At 41.3% G+C, this 20254-nt stretch overlaps 1 protein-coding gene across 38 annotated transcripts in view; it reads left to right on the forward strand.

The window, feature by feature from the left end:
- The window catches only part of LOC108899128 (protocadherin alpha-C2), a 166933-nt gene that overhangs the window by 106556 nt on the left and 40123 nt on the right, over window positions 1-20254 (forward strand). The window contains exon 2 of one of the 38 annotated variants that reach the window (XR_007813669.1): window positions 6257-6327. The exons of 29 other annotated variants lie outside the window; for them this stretch is intronic. Coding sequence is in view for 8 of the 9 variants with exons in the window: in XM_018699399.2 (XP_018554915.1) it covers window positions 17839-20250 (2412 nt within the window). In the remaining variant the exon portion in view is untranslated. Of the gene's footprint in view, window positions 1-3812; window positions 6328-6998; window positions 9675-9941; window positions 13209-14295; window positions 16996-17640; window positions 20251-20254 lie in introns of those variants that run through there. 8 more of the 38 variants (XM_051072316.1, XM_018699402.2, XM_018699400.2 and 5 more) reach the window with 8 other exon arrangements.

The following is a 20254-nucleotide window of genomic DNA, read 5'->3' on the forward strand; positions in this document are numbered from 1 at the left end:
CAGCGAAAAGAAAAGAAAGTCAGTGTGTTTCCTAATTTAACTCACCGTCACTATTGGTAGACTGTTCTTGAAATTTCAGTCAGTTTCTAAAAAAAGCTATATTATATGGAACATCTCACTCATGTGATGTACACATTAGTCGCTGGTGAGCTGAACCTTCTTGATTGTTTTTTGACCGTTTTAGTTTTGCACTTCCTTCATGTTTAAGGAGAACTAAGAATGTTTGACACTTTCCAATGTTATATTTGGTGTATCATGTAGTTATGACAAATGTCCACACGGGGACACTGCAGACCATCACATGTAGACGTGCTCTTTGGTGGCGTAGGGCTCCTCCCAGATTCAGCGGATGATGAACCTCTGGGCTTTGTTACACAGAGACATCGGACGACAAAGACCGGTTGTCTGCTTTGGTCGTGAAAATGTCAACATATTCGCTTCGAATATTTCGTCCCTGATCGTGATATCGTAGTTGCTGTAACATATTGCTCAGATTTGCCTACATGCTCCGTCTTGATATCTGGAATTATGTATTTACCGAGGAGAACGAGCTCTGTGTGGATATATCTCTTGTTCGTGCTGCTGGATTGTTACTGGGAAACGGTGTCTGGGGAGCTCTCTTACTCCGTCTCAGAGGAGGTAAATCTGGGGACTGTTGTCGGAAACATCGCTAAAGATCTGAACATCAATGTCCAGGATTTGGAGTCCCGAATGTTTCAGATCGTTGCTGGATCAAAGAGAAAATATTTCGAGGTAAATCTAAAGACTGGTGTCCTGTACGTTAATGAGAGAATAGATCGAGAGGAACTCTGCGGCAATGAACCAAAATGTTCACTTAGCGTAGAAGCAGTGATTAATAATCCACTGAAACTGTACCGGATTGAAATAATCATTTTAGATGTGAATGATAATTCCCCATCATTTCTCAGCACAACACAGGTGATCAACATTACTGAGAACACAGCGGCAGGGGCTAAATTCCCTTTGCAGCGAGCTCACGATGCAGACGTTGACAAAAATACTGTAAATACCTACAAGCTTAGTCAAAATGAATACTTGTCTCTTGTTACACATAAAGGGGAGAGCGCTGAACTGGTGCTTCAGAAAGTTTTAGACCGAGAAAAACAGTCTATGATTCGACTCACACTGACTGCCATTGATGGAGGAACTCCTGCTAAATCAGGCACTATGGTTATCATAGTCAATGTTTTAGACATTAACGATAATCCTCCTATATTTAGTCAAACACTCTATAAGGCCAGTGTTTATGAGAATGTGCAAATTGGAACATCTATAATAACGCTGAATGCTACCGATTTAGATAAAGGTCACAACGGAGAAATATTCTATTCCTTCAGTAAAATAGACCGTGTGACTAAAACTGACGATTTTGCTATAGATGAAAAAACTGGGACTGTAACAAATAAAAGAAACATCGACTATGAAGAAAATAATGCTTTTGAGATTCGAGTACAAGCCAGTGATGGAGCTTCCTCACCGATGACCTCACACGCCAAACTATTGATTGAAGTGTTAGACGTCAATGACAATGCTCCTGAAATTTCAGTCACATCTTTGTTAAACACTGTGAAAGAGGACGCGTCCATTGGCACAGCTATTGCGCTTGTTTCAATATTTGATAAAGACGGAGGTAAAAATGGGATGGTGAACTGTAAAATTTCCAATAATGTCCCTTTCAAATTAGAATCAAATTATAAGAATTACTATTCGTTGGTGGTGGACGGTCCTCTTGACAGAGAGAGCGCATCTCAATACAATATCAGCATCACTGCTACTGACGAGGGGAGCCCACCTCTCTCCAGCACGAGTGTTATTACTGTACACGTCTCAGATGTGAATGATAACAAACCAATATTCACAGAAACTATAATCAGGGTCTATGTGAAAGAAAACAGTCCAGTAGGAGCAGTTATAAAAACAGTTTCAGCGACTGATGCTGACATTGATCAAAATGCTCGGGTGAGCTATTCATTTTTACATGACAACAGTAACTCATTGCCACTGTCCACAATGGTAAACATCAACTCAGAGACAGGAGATATAGTCAGTTTGCAGTCTTTTAACTTCGAGGAGTTAAAAACGTTCCAGTTTAAAGTTCAGGCCACAGACTCTGGTGTTCCTCCGCTCAGCAGCAACGTGACTGTGAACGTTTTTATCCTGGATGAGAATGACAACAGTCCCTCGATTCTCGCGCCCTATTCTGAGCACGGCTCCGTTAACAGTGAGAGCATCCCCTATTCTGCTGAAGCGGGATACTTTGTAGCAAAGATCAGGGCTGTAGACGCAGACTCTGGATACAATGCGCTGCTTTCTTATCACCTCTCTGAGCCCAAAGGAAACAACCTCTTCAGGATCGGAACCAGCACCGGGGAAATCAGGACTAAGAGGAGAATGAGTGACAATGACCTGAAAACTCACCCCTTGGTGGTGTTGGTTTCTGATAACGGAGAACCCTCCCTGTCAGCTACTGTGTCTATTGATGTGGTGGTGGTTGAAAGCACAGCTGACATCCAGACTCAGTTCAGACATGTGCCCATAAAGGAGGACAGCTTCTCTGACTTAAACCTGTATCTGCTGATCGCCATTGTGTCGGTGTCAGTCATCTTTCTGCTGAGTCTCATCAGTTTAATAGCTGTCAAATGTCACAGGACAGACGGCAGTTTCAGCAGGTACGGCCCTCCAATGATCACCACCCACCCTGACGGGAGCTGGTCTTACTCTAAAGCTACTCAGCAGTATGACGTCTGTTTCAGCTCAGACACGCTCAAGAGTGACGTAGTGGTTTTCCCCGCACCGTTTCCGCCTGTAGATGGAGAACTGATCAGTATTAACGGAGGAGACACTTTTACTAGAACTCAGACTTTACCTAATAAAGAAAAGGTAAGAGTCACACAGCATGAACACTATCAATCAGAGCACACATTGTCTTTCATATATATCCTTAGCTGCTTTAAGTGAACGCAAAAACATGGACTCACGCAGAAAAGTGCAGTGCATTTATCCCCAGATATTTCTAAGAAACAAATTAAGAAATACTTTGCGCAAGTGTGATTTCCTCCATCAACGAGAGGAAAACATATTATCAACTATCTGGAAATGTAAAACACTCTCACAGATTGTGTATGTCCACAGTTTTTATATTCTCTGATTATGCTTAACGGAAAAGGCGCTCTCCATGGTGCTGATATCTATTTGCGGTCTCTCGGTCTATTTTTAAAAAATAGAAATAAAAACAAATACATTACTTTTATATAAACCTCCAAAACATTTTATAATTGTACACATCTGGAAGTTCTAGCACTAAGCACGACAAATACATTAAGCTGATAAAATATGAAGGGGAGAGAGGAAGTGATCTTCTGGCTTGTGAAACGTGCGTTTTTAATGTTTTTGGAGGCGATAGGATATTACTAAATATGTTCAGCGCTAAGAGCTATTAATAGTCACATGCCATAATTTATTAATTCATTTTAAATATTATATATACATTTCTCTCAGATTAATAGTCTCAAATTCATTGAACTCTTTCTCTGCTGTTACTATTTTGTTTTTAAAACAAACACACGAGAACAATGCCTGGGGGAATCCGATCATCAGTCAATCAGTCATACATTTGTGGTGTTTTCTGTAAGAAAAGGCCTTGTCTCATGAGATGAGGTTAATAAAGCATCCACGGTGGTCTATCAAAGGAACACAAGATGTCGCTGGAGACCATACATTCAATCGTGTTCACTGATGACCTAAAACTCCTCCTCCATTGTCGATGAAATAATGAACAGCCTGTGCGTTTCGTAGGGGCTGGGTTAGTAAGCCACTTCGTCTTGAAAGATGGTTCCTAAATGAAGAGAGCGTGTTTTTTCTTTTGGATATTTAGGTGTTTTTGTAGATTAATGACGTTTATTTGCCTTGATTCTTTATCCAAACAAAAGGATGTGGTGTCAACAGCGTAGAGAGGCCGAATGGGTGTTGTGCGCCATTATTCTTTGTTTATCTGAATGGTCTGCAGCTCAGATTTCTTACTCCATTTCCGAGGAGGTGGACAAAGGCACAGTGGTGGGGAATCTCGCCAAGGATTTAAACATTCATGCACAGCAACTGGAGGAACGAGGATTTAGGATTGTGTCGGGATACAGTAAGACATATTTCGAGGCTAATTTAAAATCAGGAGCTTTACTTGTTCATGAAAGGATAGACCGCGAAGAGCTTTGTCCGAATTTACCAAAGTGTTCCTTAAATATAGAGGGACTATTGAGCCACCCTATGAACATTTATCGTCTTGAAGTCAGCATTCTCGACATCAATGATAATGCACCATTGTTTCTCGAACAAACCCACGTATTTAATATATCCGAATCTTCTTCAGCGGGAGAGAGATATCCGCTCCCAACAGCTCATGATGCAGACACTGGCAGTAATTCTGTGAAAACCTACAAGTTAAGTCCAAACGAACATTTCTCCATAGACGTGAGTAGCGGAGGAGACAGTATGTCTGCTGAGTTAGTGCTGCAGAAAGCTTTAGACCGAGAAAAACAGCCCATTATTAAACTAACATTAACAGCTGTAGACGGAGGAAAACCTGCCAGATCTGGCACTATGCAGATTCTTGTCAATGTCATAGATGTTAATGACAACACGCCTTCGTTTAGCAAGTCGCTTTATAAAGTCAGTGTCAGCGAAAATGTACATGTAGGTACAACAATACTGAAACTAAATGCAACCGATTTAGACGAAGGATCAAATTCAGACATCAAATATTATTTAATGAAAAGAGGAAATGTGGACTCTCCTGAAAAATTCATTGTTATTCCGGAAAGCGGTGAAATGGTTGTCAGGGCTCACTTGGATTACGAGGAAAACAATGCATATGAGTTACGAGTACGAGCAACAGACCAAGGTGCTTCCCCTCGCAGTGGTTATTCAAAAGTGCTGGTAGAGGTTGTCGATGTCAATGACAATGCACCAGAAATCTCTATAACTTCACTAATGAGTCCAGTGAAGGAAAGTGCTGAAATTGGAACAGTGGTTGCATTGGTAACGGTGACTGATAAAGATGGAGGGCAAAATGGCCTCACCAGTTGTAAAGTTAAAGATTCAGTCCCTTTTAAATTAACGTCAAATTACAAAAACTATTATTCATTTATAGTTGACGGTCTCCTTGACAGAGAGACTGTAGCACTGTACAATGTAACCATTACTGCTATCGATGAGGGTAATCCACCTCTTTCTAGCACTGCTGTAGTTACGGTGCAAATTTCTGATATTAATGACAACGCGCCCCGTTTCCCAGATGCCAATGCAAATATTTACGTGCAAGAGAATAGTAAAGTGGGAGATATTATAACAAGAATAACTGCGCAGGATGCAGATACAAATGAAAATGCTAAACTGACTTATTCATTAATGGAAAATTATCCGAAAGGTTTCCCTATTTCAACAGTTGTAAACATCAACTCAGAGACTGGAGATATAGTCAGTTTGCAGGCTTTTAATTTTGAGGAGTTAAAAACGTTTCAGTTTAAAGTTCAGGCCACAGACTCTGGTGTTCCTCCGCTCAGCAGCAACGTGACTGTGAACGTTTTTATCCTGGATGAGAATGACAACAGTCCCTCGATTCTCGTGCCCTATTCTGAGCACGGCTCCGTTAACAGTGAGAGCATCCCCTATTCTGCTGAAGCGGGATACTTTGTAGCAAAGATCAGGGCTGTAGACGCAGACTCTGGATACAATGCGCTGCTTTCTTATCACCTCTCTGAACCCAAAGGAAACAACCTCTTCAGGATCGGAACCAGCACCGGGGAAATCAGGACTAAGAGGAGAATGAGTGACAATGACCTGAAAACTCACCCCTTGGTGGTGTTGGTTTCTGATAACGGAGAACCCTCCCTGTCAGCTACTGTGTCTATTGATGTGGTGGTGGTTGAAAGCACAGCTGACATCCAGACTCAGTTCAGACATGTGCCCATAAAGGAGGACAGCTTCTCTGACTTAAACCTGTATCTGCTGATCGCCATTGTGTCGGTGTCAGTCATCTTTCTGCTGAGTCTCATCAGTTTAATAGCTGTCAAATGTCACAGGACAGACGGCAGTTTCAGCAGGTACGGTCCTCCAATGATCACCACCCACCCTGACGGGAGCTGGTCTTACTCTAAAGCTACTCAGCAGTATGACGTCTGTTTCAGCTCAGACACACTCAAAAGTGACGTAGTGGTTTTCCCCGCACCATTTCCGCCTGTAGATGGAGAACTGATCAGTATTAACGGAGGAGACACTTTTACCAGGACTCAGACTTTACCTAATAAAGAAAAGGTATGTGTTCTTCAGTTTTCATTCAAGCGTTTTTACTTTACAATTGCCACGATTAACATGTTTTGTTTTAAGAATTTAGTGTAACTGTACATAGACAACTCAACGGGATCTGAGTTGTGGTAATAGGTTCCCAGTTGACATAACAACGACTTTCTCTGTTCACGTGAGCATATACAACTAATAAACGGTCACATCCGTTATGGAATTCGGCCACCATTTTTTTAATGCCTGACAGAGAAACACTTTATGTTTTAGGGTCCTTAGATGGCAGTCGTTGAAAAAAGGATCATCTTATAGTGTCGGCTCTGAACAGTGCATCAGTTCACAGCCTAAATGTACAGAGCTCTCCTTGGTGCTGAAATGAGTCTATGCAGCCTTTGACTTCCGTGAGCCTTCTGGGTGTTTCTATTGTTAAACTATCTTCATTTCTGAGTAAAATCGTTTGAATTCATATTCTTTCAGGGATTAGTTGATTGACTAATCAACTGATTTATTTTAGATAAGACTCAAATCTTCCTTGAAATTCTGTAAAATAATAATTTTTCTGAATACACTGCATCACTGGAATTTTATTGCAACCTTGAATTTGTCCTAAAAATTTTAAGATTTAAATTTGAAAACGTCTGTTATTAAATATTTAGATATAATATATGAAATGACATACGAGACTCAAAAATAGCCATAGATTTTGTTTTCATACATCAAAGCCAATTGATGTGACATCTATATTGACGTGACTTCCACTGACCACATGATGTCGCTGGAGACCATGGATATAATTGTAACAGAGGGCTACGTGTAAAACTCCTCCCTGCACTGAAAACCTAAAACCGTCACTAGCCATCAGTTTAGAGAGAGACTGGGATTGTATAGTGGCGAGAACGGCTGCTGCTGCCGCTGGATATTCGTGTTATGACGGATTTATTTATTATCTGGAAATAAATGCTTAGCGGGGATCCAGTGTTCATTGTACAACGATGGGAAAGGAGGAATACGCCTGGATTTATATTGTTTCACTGCTTTGTCTTTGTGACTGGTCTGCTTCGCAATTATCTTACTCCATTTCCGAGGAGGTGAACAAAGGTACTGTAGTGGGGAATATCGCTAAGGATTTAAACCTCAATGTACATGAATTAGAGGCCAGGGATCTGCGCATTGTTTCGAGTTACAAAAAGAAATATTTTGACGTGAATTTGCGAACCGGAAACCTCTTTGTTGACGAGAGAATAGACAGAGAAGAGCTTTGCCCGAACACGGCACAATGCTCCCTAAGAATACAAGCTGTGTTGAACAATCCAATGACTGCACATCGCATTGAGATTAGTGTGTTAGATAAAAATGACAACTCTCCAGAATTCATTGAACAGTCTTATTGGTTAAACATATCTGAATCACTGTCACCAGGAGAGCGATATCTTCTCCCAGTAGCAGTGGATGCGGACACAGGAAGCAACACAGTAAAAACCTACAAGCTGAGTCAAAATGAACATTTCTCGCTTGATGTGCAGAGCGGTGGAGAGCACGGTGTGTCTGCTGAGTTAGTGCTACAGAAAGCTTTAGACCGAGAGAAACAGTCGATAATTAAACTTATTCTGACCGCTGTAGATGGAGGAAAACCTCCAAGATCAGGCTCATTACAAATAATTGTGAATGTAATAGATGTCAATGATAATACACCAGTTTTTAGTAAATCACTTTATAAAGTACGTGTGAGTGAAAATGCTTCACACGGAACGGCGGTAATAAAATTGAATGCAACAGATTTGGACGAAGGTATGAACAGTAAGATCCTGTATTCCTTTATCAGACGGGGTAATATTGATCCATCAAAAATGTTTGATCTAAATTCAGAAACTGGGGAAATGACTGTGAAGGGAACATTAGATTATGAAGAGACGCCTGCTTATGAGGTCAGAGTTCAAGCAATGGATCAAGGCGCTTCTCCTCGTAGTGCACAGGCTAAACTATTGATAGAGATAATTGATGTGAATGACAATTCCCCAGAAATATCAGTGACGTCACTGATGACTCCTGTAAAAGAAGATGCAGAGCTGGGGACAATAGTTGCTTTAGTTACAGTGAGTGACAAAGATGGAGGAAACAATGGTGCAGCTAACTGTAAAGTAGTTGGATCTGTTCCATTTAAACTGAAGTCCAACTACAAAAATGACTATTCATTAGTAGTAGATGGACCACTGGACAGAGAAAACACTTATGTTTACAATGTTACCATTACAGCAACAGATGAAGGAAGTCCACCTCTGTCCAGCAGCAGGGTCATTACTGTTCATGTTTCTGATGTAAATGACAACGCACCTCGTTTCATGGAGTCTGTCATTAATGTTTATGTGAAAGAAAACAGTCCAACAGGCTCCATTATTTATACGATAAGTGCTTTTGATGCTGATTTGGAAAATAATGCAAAACTGACTTACACGTTGTTAGACAGTTCTCCAAAGAATATTCCAATTTCATCAGTTGTAAACATCAACTCAGAGACTGGAGATATAGTCAGTCTGCAGTCTTTTAACTTCGAGGAGTTAAAAACGTTTCAGTTTAAAGTTCAGGCCACAGACTCTGGTGTTCCTCCGCTCAGCAGCAACGTGACTGTGAACGTTTTTATCCTGGATGAGAATGACAACAGTCCCTCGATTCTCGCGCCCTATTCTGAGCACGGCTCCGTTAACAGTGAGAGCATCCCCTATTCTGCTGAAGCGGGATACTTTGTAGCAAAGATCAGGGCTGTAGACGCAGACTCTGGATACAATGCGCTGCTTTCTTATCACCTCTCTGAACCCAAAGGAAACAACCTCTTCAGGATCGGAACCAGCACCGGGGAAATCAGGACTAAGAGGAGAATGAGTGACAATGACCTGAAAACTCACCCCTTGGTGGTGTTGGTTTCTGATAACGGAGAACCCTCCCTGTCAGCTACTGTGTCTATTGATGTGGTGGTGGTTGAAAGCACAGCTGACATCCAGACTCAGTTCAGACATGTGCCCATAAAGGAGGACAGCTTCTCTGACTTAAACCTGTATCTGCTGATCGCCATTGTGTCGGTGTCAGTCATCTTTCTGCTGAGTCTCATCAGTTTAATAGCTGTCAAATGTCACAGGACAGACGGCAGTTTCAGCAGGTACGGTCCTCCAATGATCACCACCCACCCTGACGGGAGCTGGTCTTACTCTAAAGCTACTCAGCAGTATGACGTCTGTTTCAGCTCAGACACGCTCAAGAGTGACGTAGTGGTTTTCCCTGCACCGTTTCCGCCTGTAGATGGAGAACTGATCAGTATTAACGAAGGAGACACTTTCACACGGACTCAGACTTTACCTAATAAAGAAAAGGTAAGCTATTTGAGCTGAATGCTTGTAAAACTCAACAAGTCTATTATAAAAGAAAAAAAACTTAATGCAATTTCTTGGTTGTTGATCAGTGACAAGATACACAGTTCTCAGATATATAAAACGTTTAGGGCCTAAATTGGGCAACAAAATATCTCTATATAAATCTGATTCCCAATTTATCACGCTTTTTGTACTGACTAATTTAACTTCAGTGACGGCCCCACTTTACTTTTACGCTACATGTTGAAATAGGAATATAATTTCTAACCACTGCAGGAATGATACCATGTGTTTTCTATCTTGTGAGGTCTGTGCCGTGATTCCAAGTTTCAACCGTTTGAAAGTTAACAGTCGTGTTTCAGTGGGACGACTGAACATGTTTATTGCCAGGATTTTCAGAACGCTCTCCTTGGTGCTGAACTCCGTCTCTGTCATTCGGTTGCAAAACCCGCTACTTTTATTCCCGTTGAAAGCATTTCATTAGTGATTGAAATGATTTAAGCTGTTCTCTGCATGAATTGAATCATCGTTGTGGCGCTGAGCTTGCAACTTCGGGAGTATGAAGCTGGTATGTTTCTGTTATACTTTGCAATGCCTCCTGAAACTGAATGTACTGACAGTGCGTTGTCCGTGGTGCTAGAATTCGTGTTGACTGGTTCCTTTACCAACCTGCGTAAAACACGCTTGTTTCTGTAATTTATGATATTTGTTATTTGCAGGATAAAAAAAATGCCAACTACAGTATAGAATTAATTTCAACGCAATTTTTTTTGTATATGCATATTGGTTGCGTAATTTGCACTCTTCCATTGGGTCAGGGTTGTTACACTATAAATATTAAAATAGCAAATCTAACCACTTAGGTCTTTCATAATGTTTTAAATAATCTTGTTATGTGATACACTTGGTTGTATTTGCTTATCTACCTTTCACCACACGAGGTCGCGGGAGACCATAGACCTGAATGTGTTTGTCTGTCAAAAACTCCTCCTCCCTGCATGGGAAAAAATAAATCGTCATCAGCCATTAGTACACCCGCGGAAGCTGCCGTGACTAGAAGGGCAGGAGCTTCCACACGACAATATTGCTGTGGATGTGAATATCAGTACTGTGGATAAATGATCGATTAGGCTCGGTTCTTTTGATGTATCAACAATGGTTATTCGACGAGAAAAGGAACATATCTGGATTCACATTGTTGTGTTTCTTTGTCTTTGTGACTGGTCTGCTTCGCAGTTATCCTACTCCGTTTCCGAGGAGGTGAACAAAGGCACCGTAGTGGGGAATATCGTAAAGGATTTAAACCTCAATGTACATGAACTAGAGGCCAGGGATCTGCGTATTGTTTCGAGTTACAGTAAGAAATATTTTGACGTGAATTTTCGAACCGGAAACCTTTTTGTTGACGAGAGAATAGACAGAGAAGAGCTGTGCCCTAATGTCGTGAAATGCTCCTTAAAAATACAAGCTGTTTTAAACAACCCAATGACTGCACACCGCATAGAGGTTAATGTTTTAGATATAAACGATAATTCACCTGCTTTTGTTGATAAAACATATTCTTTAAATGTTTCCGAATCATCCTTACCGGGAGAGCGATATTTTCTCCCTATAGCAGTGGATGCGGACACAGGAAGCAACTCAGTGAAGAGCTACAAGCTAAATCAAAATGAACATTTCTCGCTTGATGTGCAGAGCGGTGGAGAGCACGGTGTGTCTGCTGAGTTAGTGCTACAGAAAGCTTTAGACCGAGAGAAACAGTCGATAATTAAACTTATTCTGACCGCTGTAGATGGCGGAAAACCTCCAAGATCAGGCTCATTGCAAATAATTGTGAATGTAATAGATGTCAATGATAATATACCAACGTTTAGCAAATCGCTTTATAAAGTGCGTGTCAGTGAAAATGCGAATCCCGGAACACTCGTAATTAAGTTAAATGCAACCGATTCAGACGAGGGCATGAACAGTAAGATACTGTATTCGCTGCACAAACGAGGTAATATTGATCCATCAAATATTTTTTATCTAAATTCAGAAACTGGAGAAATGACTGTGAAGGGAACATTAGATTATGAAGAGACGCCTGCTTATGAGGTCAGAGTTCAAGCAATGGATCAAGGAACTGTTCCTCGTACTGCACAGGCTAAACTATTGATAGAGATAATTGATGTGAATGACAATTCCCCAGAAATATCAGTGACGTCACTGATGACTCCTGTAAAAGAAGATGCAGAGCTGGGGACAATAGTTGCTTTAGTTACAGTGAGTGACAAAGATGGAGGAAACAATGGTGCAGCTAACTGTAAAGTAGCTGGATCTGTTCCATTTAAACTGAAGTCCAACTACAAAAATGACTATTCATTAGTAGTAGATGGACCACTGGACAGAGAAAACACTTCTGTTTACAATGTTACCATTACAGCAACAGATGAAGGAAGTCCACCTCTGTCCAGCAGCAGGGTCATTACTGTTCATGTTTCTGATGTCAATGACAACGCACCTCGTTTCATGGAGTCTGTCATTTATGTTTATGTGAAAGAAAACAGTCCAACAGGCTCCATTATTTATACGATAAGTGCTTTTGATGCTGATTTGGACAATAATGCAAAACTGACTTACACGTTGTTAGACAGTTCTCCAAAGAATATTCCAATTTCATCAGTTGTAAACATCAACTCAGAGACTGGAGATATAGTCAGTTTGCAGGCTTTTAACTTCGAGGAGTTAAAAACGTTTCAGTTTAAAGTTCAGGCCACAGACTCTGGTGTTCCTCCGCTCAGCAGCAACGTGACTGTGAACGTTTTTATCCTGGATGAGAATGACAACAGTCCCTCGATTCTCGCGCCCTATTCTGAGCACGGCTCCGTTAACAGTGAGAGCATCCCCTATTCTGCTGAAGCGGGATACTTTGTAGCAAAGATCAGGGCTGTAGACGCAGACTCTGGATACAATGCGCTGCTTTCTTATCACCTCTCTGAGCCCAAAGGAAACAACCTCTTCAGGATCGGAACCAGCACCGGGGAAATCAGGACTAAGAGGAGAATGAGTGACAATGACCTGAAAACTCACCCCTTGGTGGTGTTGGTTTCTGATAACGGAGAACCCTCCCTGTCAGCTACTGTGTCTATTGATGTGGTGGTGGTTGAAAGCACAGCTGACATCCAGACTCAGTTCAGACATGTGCCCATAAAGGAGGACAGCTTCTCTGACTTAAACCTGTATCTGCTGATCGCCATTGTGTCGGTGTCAGTCATCTTTCTGCTGAGTCTCATCAGTTTAATAGCTGTCAAATGTCACAGGACAGACGGCAGTTTCAGCAGGTACGGCCCTCCAATGATCACCACCCACCCTGACGGGAGCTGGTCTTACTCTAAAGCTACTCAGCAGTATGACGTCTGTTTCAGCTCAGACACGCTCAAGAGTGACGTAGTGGTGTTCCCTGCACCGTTTCCGCCTGTAGATGGAGAACTGATCAGTATTAACGGAGAAGACACTTTCACACGGACTCAGACTTTACCTAATAAAGAAAAGGTAGGTTATACTTTGCAGTGAATGCTTGAGTAACTGGTTTGGGATTTAAGCAACTTTATCTGAAATACAGTTTTCAGTGACTGCTTGAGAGAACCACCCTCTTTTATACAAGTGCAAGCGTGCATGAATAGAAAATTTATTCAAGTGTCAGTAAGGCAAGGGAACTAATTCCTCATTTGCCAGTTGGTGATAACAAAACAAACATGAGCTTTATTGCAACCACAGTTTATAAAAGTAATTTATGTAAATGATCAGTGCTCATTCAGATCAGGCTTCTTAAGTACAACAACCAGTTGAAACATAAGTTGTAGACCTTTCAGAATGTGTGGCAATTAGATTGCTCTAGTCTAAAAGTTACATATCTTCGTTGAAGCAAGATGCACCAACAATGAATTTTAGGCCACATATTTATAGAATATTGCAGTGTAGTAAACACTGAAAGAACTAAGTTGTTCATTTCTGTCTTTAGCTGACAGTGTGGCGCAGCAAAGAAAAGATCAATTGAAAATCTATTAAAACCATATAGATATTGAAATCATAGCACTGTTTAAAAACATACAGTACCTTTCAGCTACAATTTCCTCCCATTTTAAAAAGTCTCAACACTATAAGTTAACTCTACTAAGCAGTTCATTACTATTATTGACTCAGTACTTTCCATGGTGCTGAACTCACAGTGTTCGCTTTCAGTATTCTGCTCTAAAACACATTTTTAAATTTTTTCTGAAAATATCTCTTAAATATTTACAAAACATTTGATTCAGTGGTGCTGTCCGTGGTACTGAAGTAAAGCATTCAGAATGTGTTTTATGCTTCCTTTGAAAAACCTGATTCATAATATATGTCTTTTTTTCATGATTAGCATTATTAATTCATACAGCTTTAAAAGTGTGGTATTTAAATGGTAAAACTAAAGGCAATATTTTTTGTTTGCCTTTTTTTTATCCCCAAAATACATTACATTATTTTGACATCCCACCAGTTCTTAGTGCTGTTGAAATATCCAGCACTGGAAGGTTGTTGTACTCTGAATAATATGTTTAAATACTCAACATTGGTGTTTCCAAATGTATACGTTATTATTTTTGTATTGTTTGTTCGCGAATTTAGATCAAAATCAACTTAGGAGGGTGTGCTGCATTTACACTTCTATTGCAAATTACTAGTGAGCGACTATCTAACATTCACCACATGATGTCGCTGGAGACCATGGATGTTAATGTTTCTGTGCATAACTCCTCCTCTTTGCATGGGGAAATAAAATCGCCATCGGTCACTATAGTTTGTCAGACACTCGGTGTTGAGACGAGAAGAGAAGGAGCTAAAACAGAACAAGGAGACTTTGACCGGAAAGACATATACCGTGGATAAATGAGCTATTACAATAATCTCTTCTGTTGCATCAACGATGTATGTGCGACGACAAAAAGGATACGCCTGGATTCATATTGTTTCACTGCTTTGTCTTTGTGACTGGTCTGCTTCGCAATTATCTTACTCCATTTCCGAGGAGGTGAACAAAGCCACCGTAGTGGGGAATATCGCTAAGGATTTAAACCTCAATGCACAGGATCTAGAAACCAGGGATCTACGTATTGTTTCGAGTTACAAAAAGAAATATTTTGACGTGAATTTTCGAACCGGAAATCTCTTTGTTGACGAGAGAATAGACAGAGAAGAGCTATGCCCTAATGTGGTAAAATGCTCCATCAAAATACAAGCTGCTTTAAATAATCCAATGAATTTATACCGCATCGAAGTCAATATTCTTGATATAAATGACAACTCGCCTTCTTTCATTGAACGATCGCATGTATTTAACATCTCTGAATCACTGTCACCAGGAGAGCGATTTCTTCTCCCAGTAGCAGTGGATGCGGACACAGGAAGCAACACAGTAAAAACCTACAAGCTGAGTCAAAATGAACATTTCTCGCTTGATGTGCAGAGCGGTGGAGAGCACGGTGTGTCTGCTGAGTTAGTGCTGCAGAAAGCTTTAGACCGAGAGAAACAGCCAGTAATTAAACTTATTCTGACCGCTGTAGATGGAGGAAAACCTCCTAGATCAGGGACTTTGCAGTTAACTATTAATATCATAGATGTTAATGACAATACACCCACTTTCAGTAACTCTCTTTATAAAGTGCGTGTCAAAGAAAATGCGAGTCTCGGAACAGTTGTTATTAAGTTAAATGCAAGCGATTCAGACGAGGGCATGAACAGTAAGATCCTGTATTCCTTTATCAAACGAGGTAATATTGATCCATCAAATATTTTTGATCTAAATTCAGAAACTGGAGAAATGACTGTGAAGGGAACATTAGATTATGAAGAGACGCCTGCTTATGAGGTCAGAGTTCAAGCAATGGATCAAGGCGCTTCTCCTCGTAGTGCACATGCTAAACTATTGATAGAGATAATTGATGTGAATGACAATTCCCCAGAAATATCAGTGACGTCACTGATGACTCCTGTAAAAGAAGATGCAGAGCTGGGGACAATAGTTGCTTTTATTTCAGTGAGTGACAAAGATGGAGGAAACAATGGTGCAGCTAACTGTAAAGTAGTTGGATCTGTTCCATTTAAACTGAAGTCCAACTACAAAAATGACTATTCATTAGTAGTAGATGGACCACTGGACAGAGAAAACACTTCTGTTTACAATGTTACTATTACAGCAACAGATGAAGGAAGTCCATCTCTGTCCAGCAGCAGGGTCATTACTGTTCATGTTTCTGATGTCAATGACAACGCACCTCGTTTTATGGAATCTGTCATTAATGTTTATGTGAAAGAAAACAGTCCAACAGGCTCCATTATTTATACGATAAGTGCTTTTGATGCTGATTTGGACAATAATGCAAAACTGACTTACACGTTGTTAGACAGTTCTCCAAAGAATATTCCAATTTCATCAGTTGTAAACGTCAACTCAGAGACAGGAGATATAGTCAGTTTGCAGGCTTTTAATTTTGAGGAGTTAAAAACGTTTCAGTTTAAAGTTCAGGCCACAGACTCTGGTGTTCCTCTGCTCAGCAGCAACGTGACTGTGAACGTTTTTATCCTGGATGAGAATGACAACAGTCCCTCGATTCTCGCGCCCTATTCTGAGCACGGCTCCGTTAACAGTGAGAGCATCCCCTATTCTGCTGAAGCGGGATACTTTGTAGCAAAGATCAGGGCTGTAGACGCAGACTCTGGATACAATGCGCTGCTTTCTTATCACCTCTCTGAGCCCAAAGGAAACAACCTCTTCAGGATCGGAACCAGCACCGGGGAAATCAGGACTAAGAGGAGAATGAGTGACAATGACCTGAAAACTCACCCCTTGGTGGTGTTGGTGTCTGATAACGGAGAACCCTCCCTGTCAGCTACTGTGTCTATTGATGTGGTGGTGGTTGAAAGCACAGCTGACATCCAGACTCAGTTCAGACATGTGCCCATAAAGGAGGACAGCTTCTCTGACTTAAACCTGTATCTGCTGATCGCCATTGTGTCGGTGTCAGTCATCTTTCTGCTGAGTCTCATCAGTTTAATAGCTGTCAAATGTCACAGGACAGACGGCAGTTTCAGCAGGTACGGCCCTCCAATGATCACCACCCACCCTGACGGGAGCTGGTCTTACTCTAAAGCTACTCAGCAGTATGACGTCTGTTTCAGCTCAGACACGCTCAAGAGTGATGTAGTGGTTTTCCCCGCACCGTTTCCACCTGTAGATGGAGAACTGATCAGTATTAATGGAGGAGACACTTTTACCCAAACTCAGACTTTACCTAATAAAGAAAAGGTGAGTTGAGTTTTTCATTAAATTTAAATTTACTGTCTTGAGTGTGTTTTAACTCTCAGGCCTACCTGAATAGTCTCTCTCTAAATTAATTTACAGACATGACAAAAACACATGGAAATAGCTCTGCAAACAGATAACAGACCTGACTTAAGGGACCCGATTTGTAACAGAAAATGGTGGGATCTGCAAGTGGACTTGTAGGCAGCTATCCATGGTGCTGAAAACAAACTGGTGTCCTCTTGGTCTTCTTTGGCTCACAACCCAAAAATTCTGACTTGAGAGGGTTAAATTAGACTCATTTGTTTTTATAAAATTGTTTGGGCTGTCGATTTGTTGACTGTTTACGGTTGTTTTTTGAGGTGACAGTGAGGAAAATCATTTGGTTTACTGTGTGTTGAATGGGCCCCAAATAGTAGATAGTGGTAGTATTCTTGACGTCTGTTATTAACCCATCTCTGTGGTGGATACATGCCTTTCATAAGTTTTGAACCATTTTTTTTTCATTTGTGATTATTAAGCGTAATCTTTTCCTCTTTACATAACTATTTAAACAATTCTTATTCAATTAAAAACTTTAAAATACAGTACATTGCTGCTGTTTCAGTATGAGATAAACAGGTTGTGCTGCTTGGTATTTGAAACTTTTTTCATATCGTAGTTGTAACGCGTGGGGTCGCTAATGACCACACTTTTTTGTGAGCTCGGTGTTTTCAGTCCCCTCCTTTCCGTGTGAAGCTCAGCAGACAGGGAGTGCTTTGTGAGGGGAACGCGGAAGACGACGAAAAGCAGAGGACCGGAGTGGATGGGAATAAAAATGCTGACCGATCGAGTGGCGTTTTATGGATGAATACAATTTGTTTCGCGACCCTTTCTTTGAGAGCAGCGATGGGCAGCGGAAGGAATAACGAAATTCTCTGTTGGCTGTTCATCCTGTTTTTATCTGACCGATCTGCTGCTCAGATATCATACTCTGTTTCCGAGGAGGTGGACAGAGGGACCGTGGTGGGGAATCTTGCTAAGGATTTAAATGTCAATGTTCGAGACCTGCAAACGAGGAATCTGAATATTGTGTCAGGGTACAGTAAGAAATATTTCGAGGCAAATGTTAAAACGGGTGATCTTTATGTTAATGAGCGAATAGACCGCGAGGAGCTTTGTCCAAACACAATAAAATGCACACTGAACTTAGAGGCCATACTGAGCAATCCTATGGTACTCCACCGGATTGAGGTTGTAATTGTTGATTTAAATGACAACGCACCTTCGTTTGTCGAGAAGTCACATTCACTTAACATATCTGAATCTTCACCCACAGGCGAGCACTTCTTGCTTCCTCTGGCTCTTGATGCAGATACAGGCAGCAATTCAGTAAAGACGTACAGGCTGAGTCCAAATGAATATTTTTCCTTAGATGTACAGAGTGGTGGAGAACATAGTGTATATGCCGAGTTAGTACTGGTTAAAGCTTTGGATCGAGAAAAACAAGCTGTTGTTAAACTAATATTGACTGCTGTAGACGGAGGCAAACCTCCTAAAACTGGAACTGTACAGATAAATGTAAATGTTCTAGATGTGAATGATAACACGCCATCATTTAGCAAAACACTTTACAAGGCACGTGTAAATGAAAATGCTCCCGCTGGATCCTTAGTAATTCAACTTAATGCCACAGATTTAGATGAGGGGGACAACGGGAGGGTAATTTACTCCTTTGTCAAGCGTGGAAACTTCAATCCTGCGGATGTGTTTTTTATAAATGCAGAGACTGGTGAGATAACGGTTAAGGGCAATTTGGATTATGAAGCACAGTCAGCTTATGAAATACATGTTCAAGCAACAGACAGAGGTTCATCGCCTCGAAGGGCAAATGGGAAGCTACTGGTGGAGGTAGTTGATGTTAATGACAATACCCCAGAAATTGTAGTGACGTCACTCGCGAACCCGGTTAAAGAGGATGCTGAGATAGGAAGCGTTGTTGCTTTAGTGACAGTGACTGATAAAGATGGAGGAAAAAACGGTCACACTAATTGTAAGTTAATTGGTTCTACACCTTTTAAGCTAACTTCTAATTACAAAAATTACTACTCTTTAATTGTAGACGGGCCTCTTGATAGAGAAGGATGCTCTTTCTACAACGTCACGATTACAGCGACTGATGAAGGGACCCCGCCTCTATCCACCAGCAGCGTTATTACTGTTCGGGTGTCTGATGTCAATGACAACGCACCTCGTTTCCTTGAACCAGTGATTAACATTTATGTAAAAGAAAACAGTCCGGTTGGAGCTCGTATCTACACGATAACTGCGGTCGATCCTGACATAAATGAAAATGCTAGAGTAACATATTCATTTGATGGTGAGTCGAAAGGTATTACTGTAACTTCTGTTGTAAACATCAACTCAGAGACTGGAGATATAGTCAGTCTGCAGTCTTTTAACTATGAGGAGTTGAAAACGTTTCAGTTTAAAGTTCAGGCCACAGACTCTGGTGTTCCTCCGCTCAGCAGCAACGTGACTGTGAACGTTTTTATCCTGGATGAGAATGACAACAGTCCCTCGATTCTCGCGCCCTATTCTGAGCACGGCTCCGTTAACAGTGAGAGCATCCCCTATTCTGCTGAAGCGGGATACTTTGTAGCAAAGATCAGGGCTGTAGACGCAGATTCTGGATACAATGCGCTGCTTTCTTATCACCTCTCTGAGCCCAAAGGAAACAACCTCTTCAGGATCGGAACCAGCACCGGGGAAATCAGGACTAAGAGGAGAATGAGTGACAATGACCTGAAAACTCACCCGTTGGTGGTGTTGGTTTCTGATAACGGAGAACCCTCCCTATCAGCTACTGTGTCTATTGATGTGGTGGTGGTTGAAAGCACAGCTGACATCCAGACTCAGTTCAGACATGTGCCCATAAAGGAGGACAGCTTCTCTGACTTAAACCTGTATCTGCTGATCGCCATTGTGTCGGTGTCAGTCATCTTTCTGCTGAGTCTCATCAGTTTAATAGCTGTCAAATGTCACAGGACAGACGGCAGTTTCAGCAGGTACGGCCCTCCAATGATCACCACCCACCCTGACGGGAGCTGGTCTTACTCTAAAGCTACTCAGCAGTATGACGTCTGTTTCAGCTCAGACACGCTCAAAAGTGACGTAGTGGTTTTCCCCGCACCGTTTCCGCCTGTAGATGGAGAACTGATCAGTATTAACGGAGGAGACACTTTTACCAGAACTCAAACTTTACCTAATAAAGAAAAGGTGA

The sequence above is a fragment of the Lates calcarifer genome, linkage group LG8, assembly GCF_001640805.2.
Source record: "Lates calcarifer isolate ASB-BC8 linkage group LG8, TLL_Latcal_v3, whole genome shotgun sequence".
Taxonomy (NCBI): domain Eukaryota; kingdom Metazoa; phylum Chordata; class Actinopteri; family Centropomidae; genus Lates; species Lates calcarifer.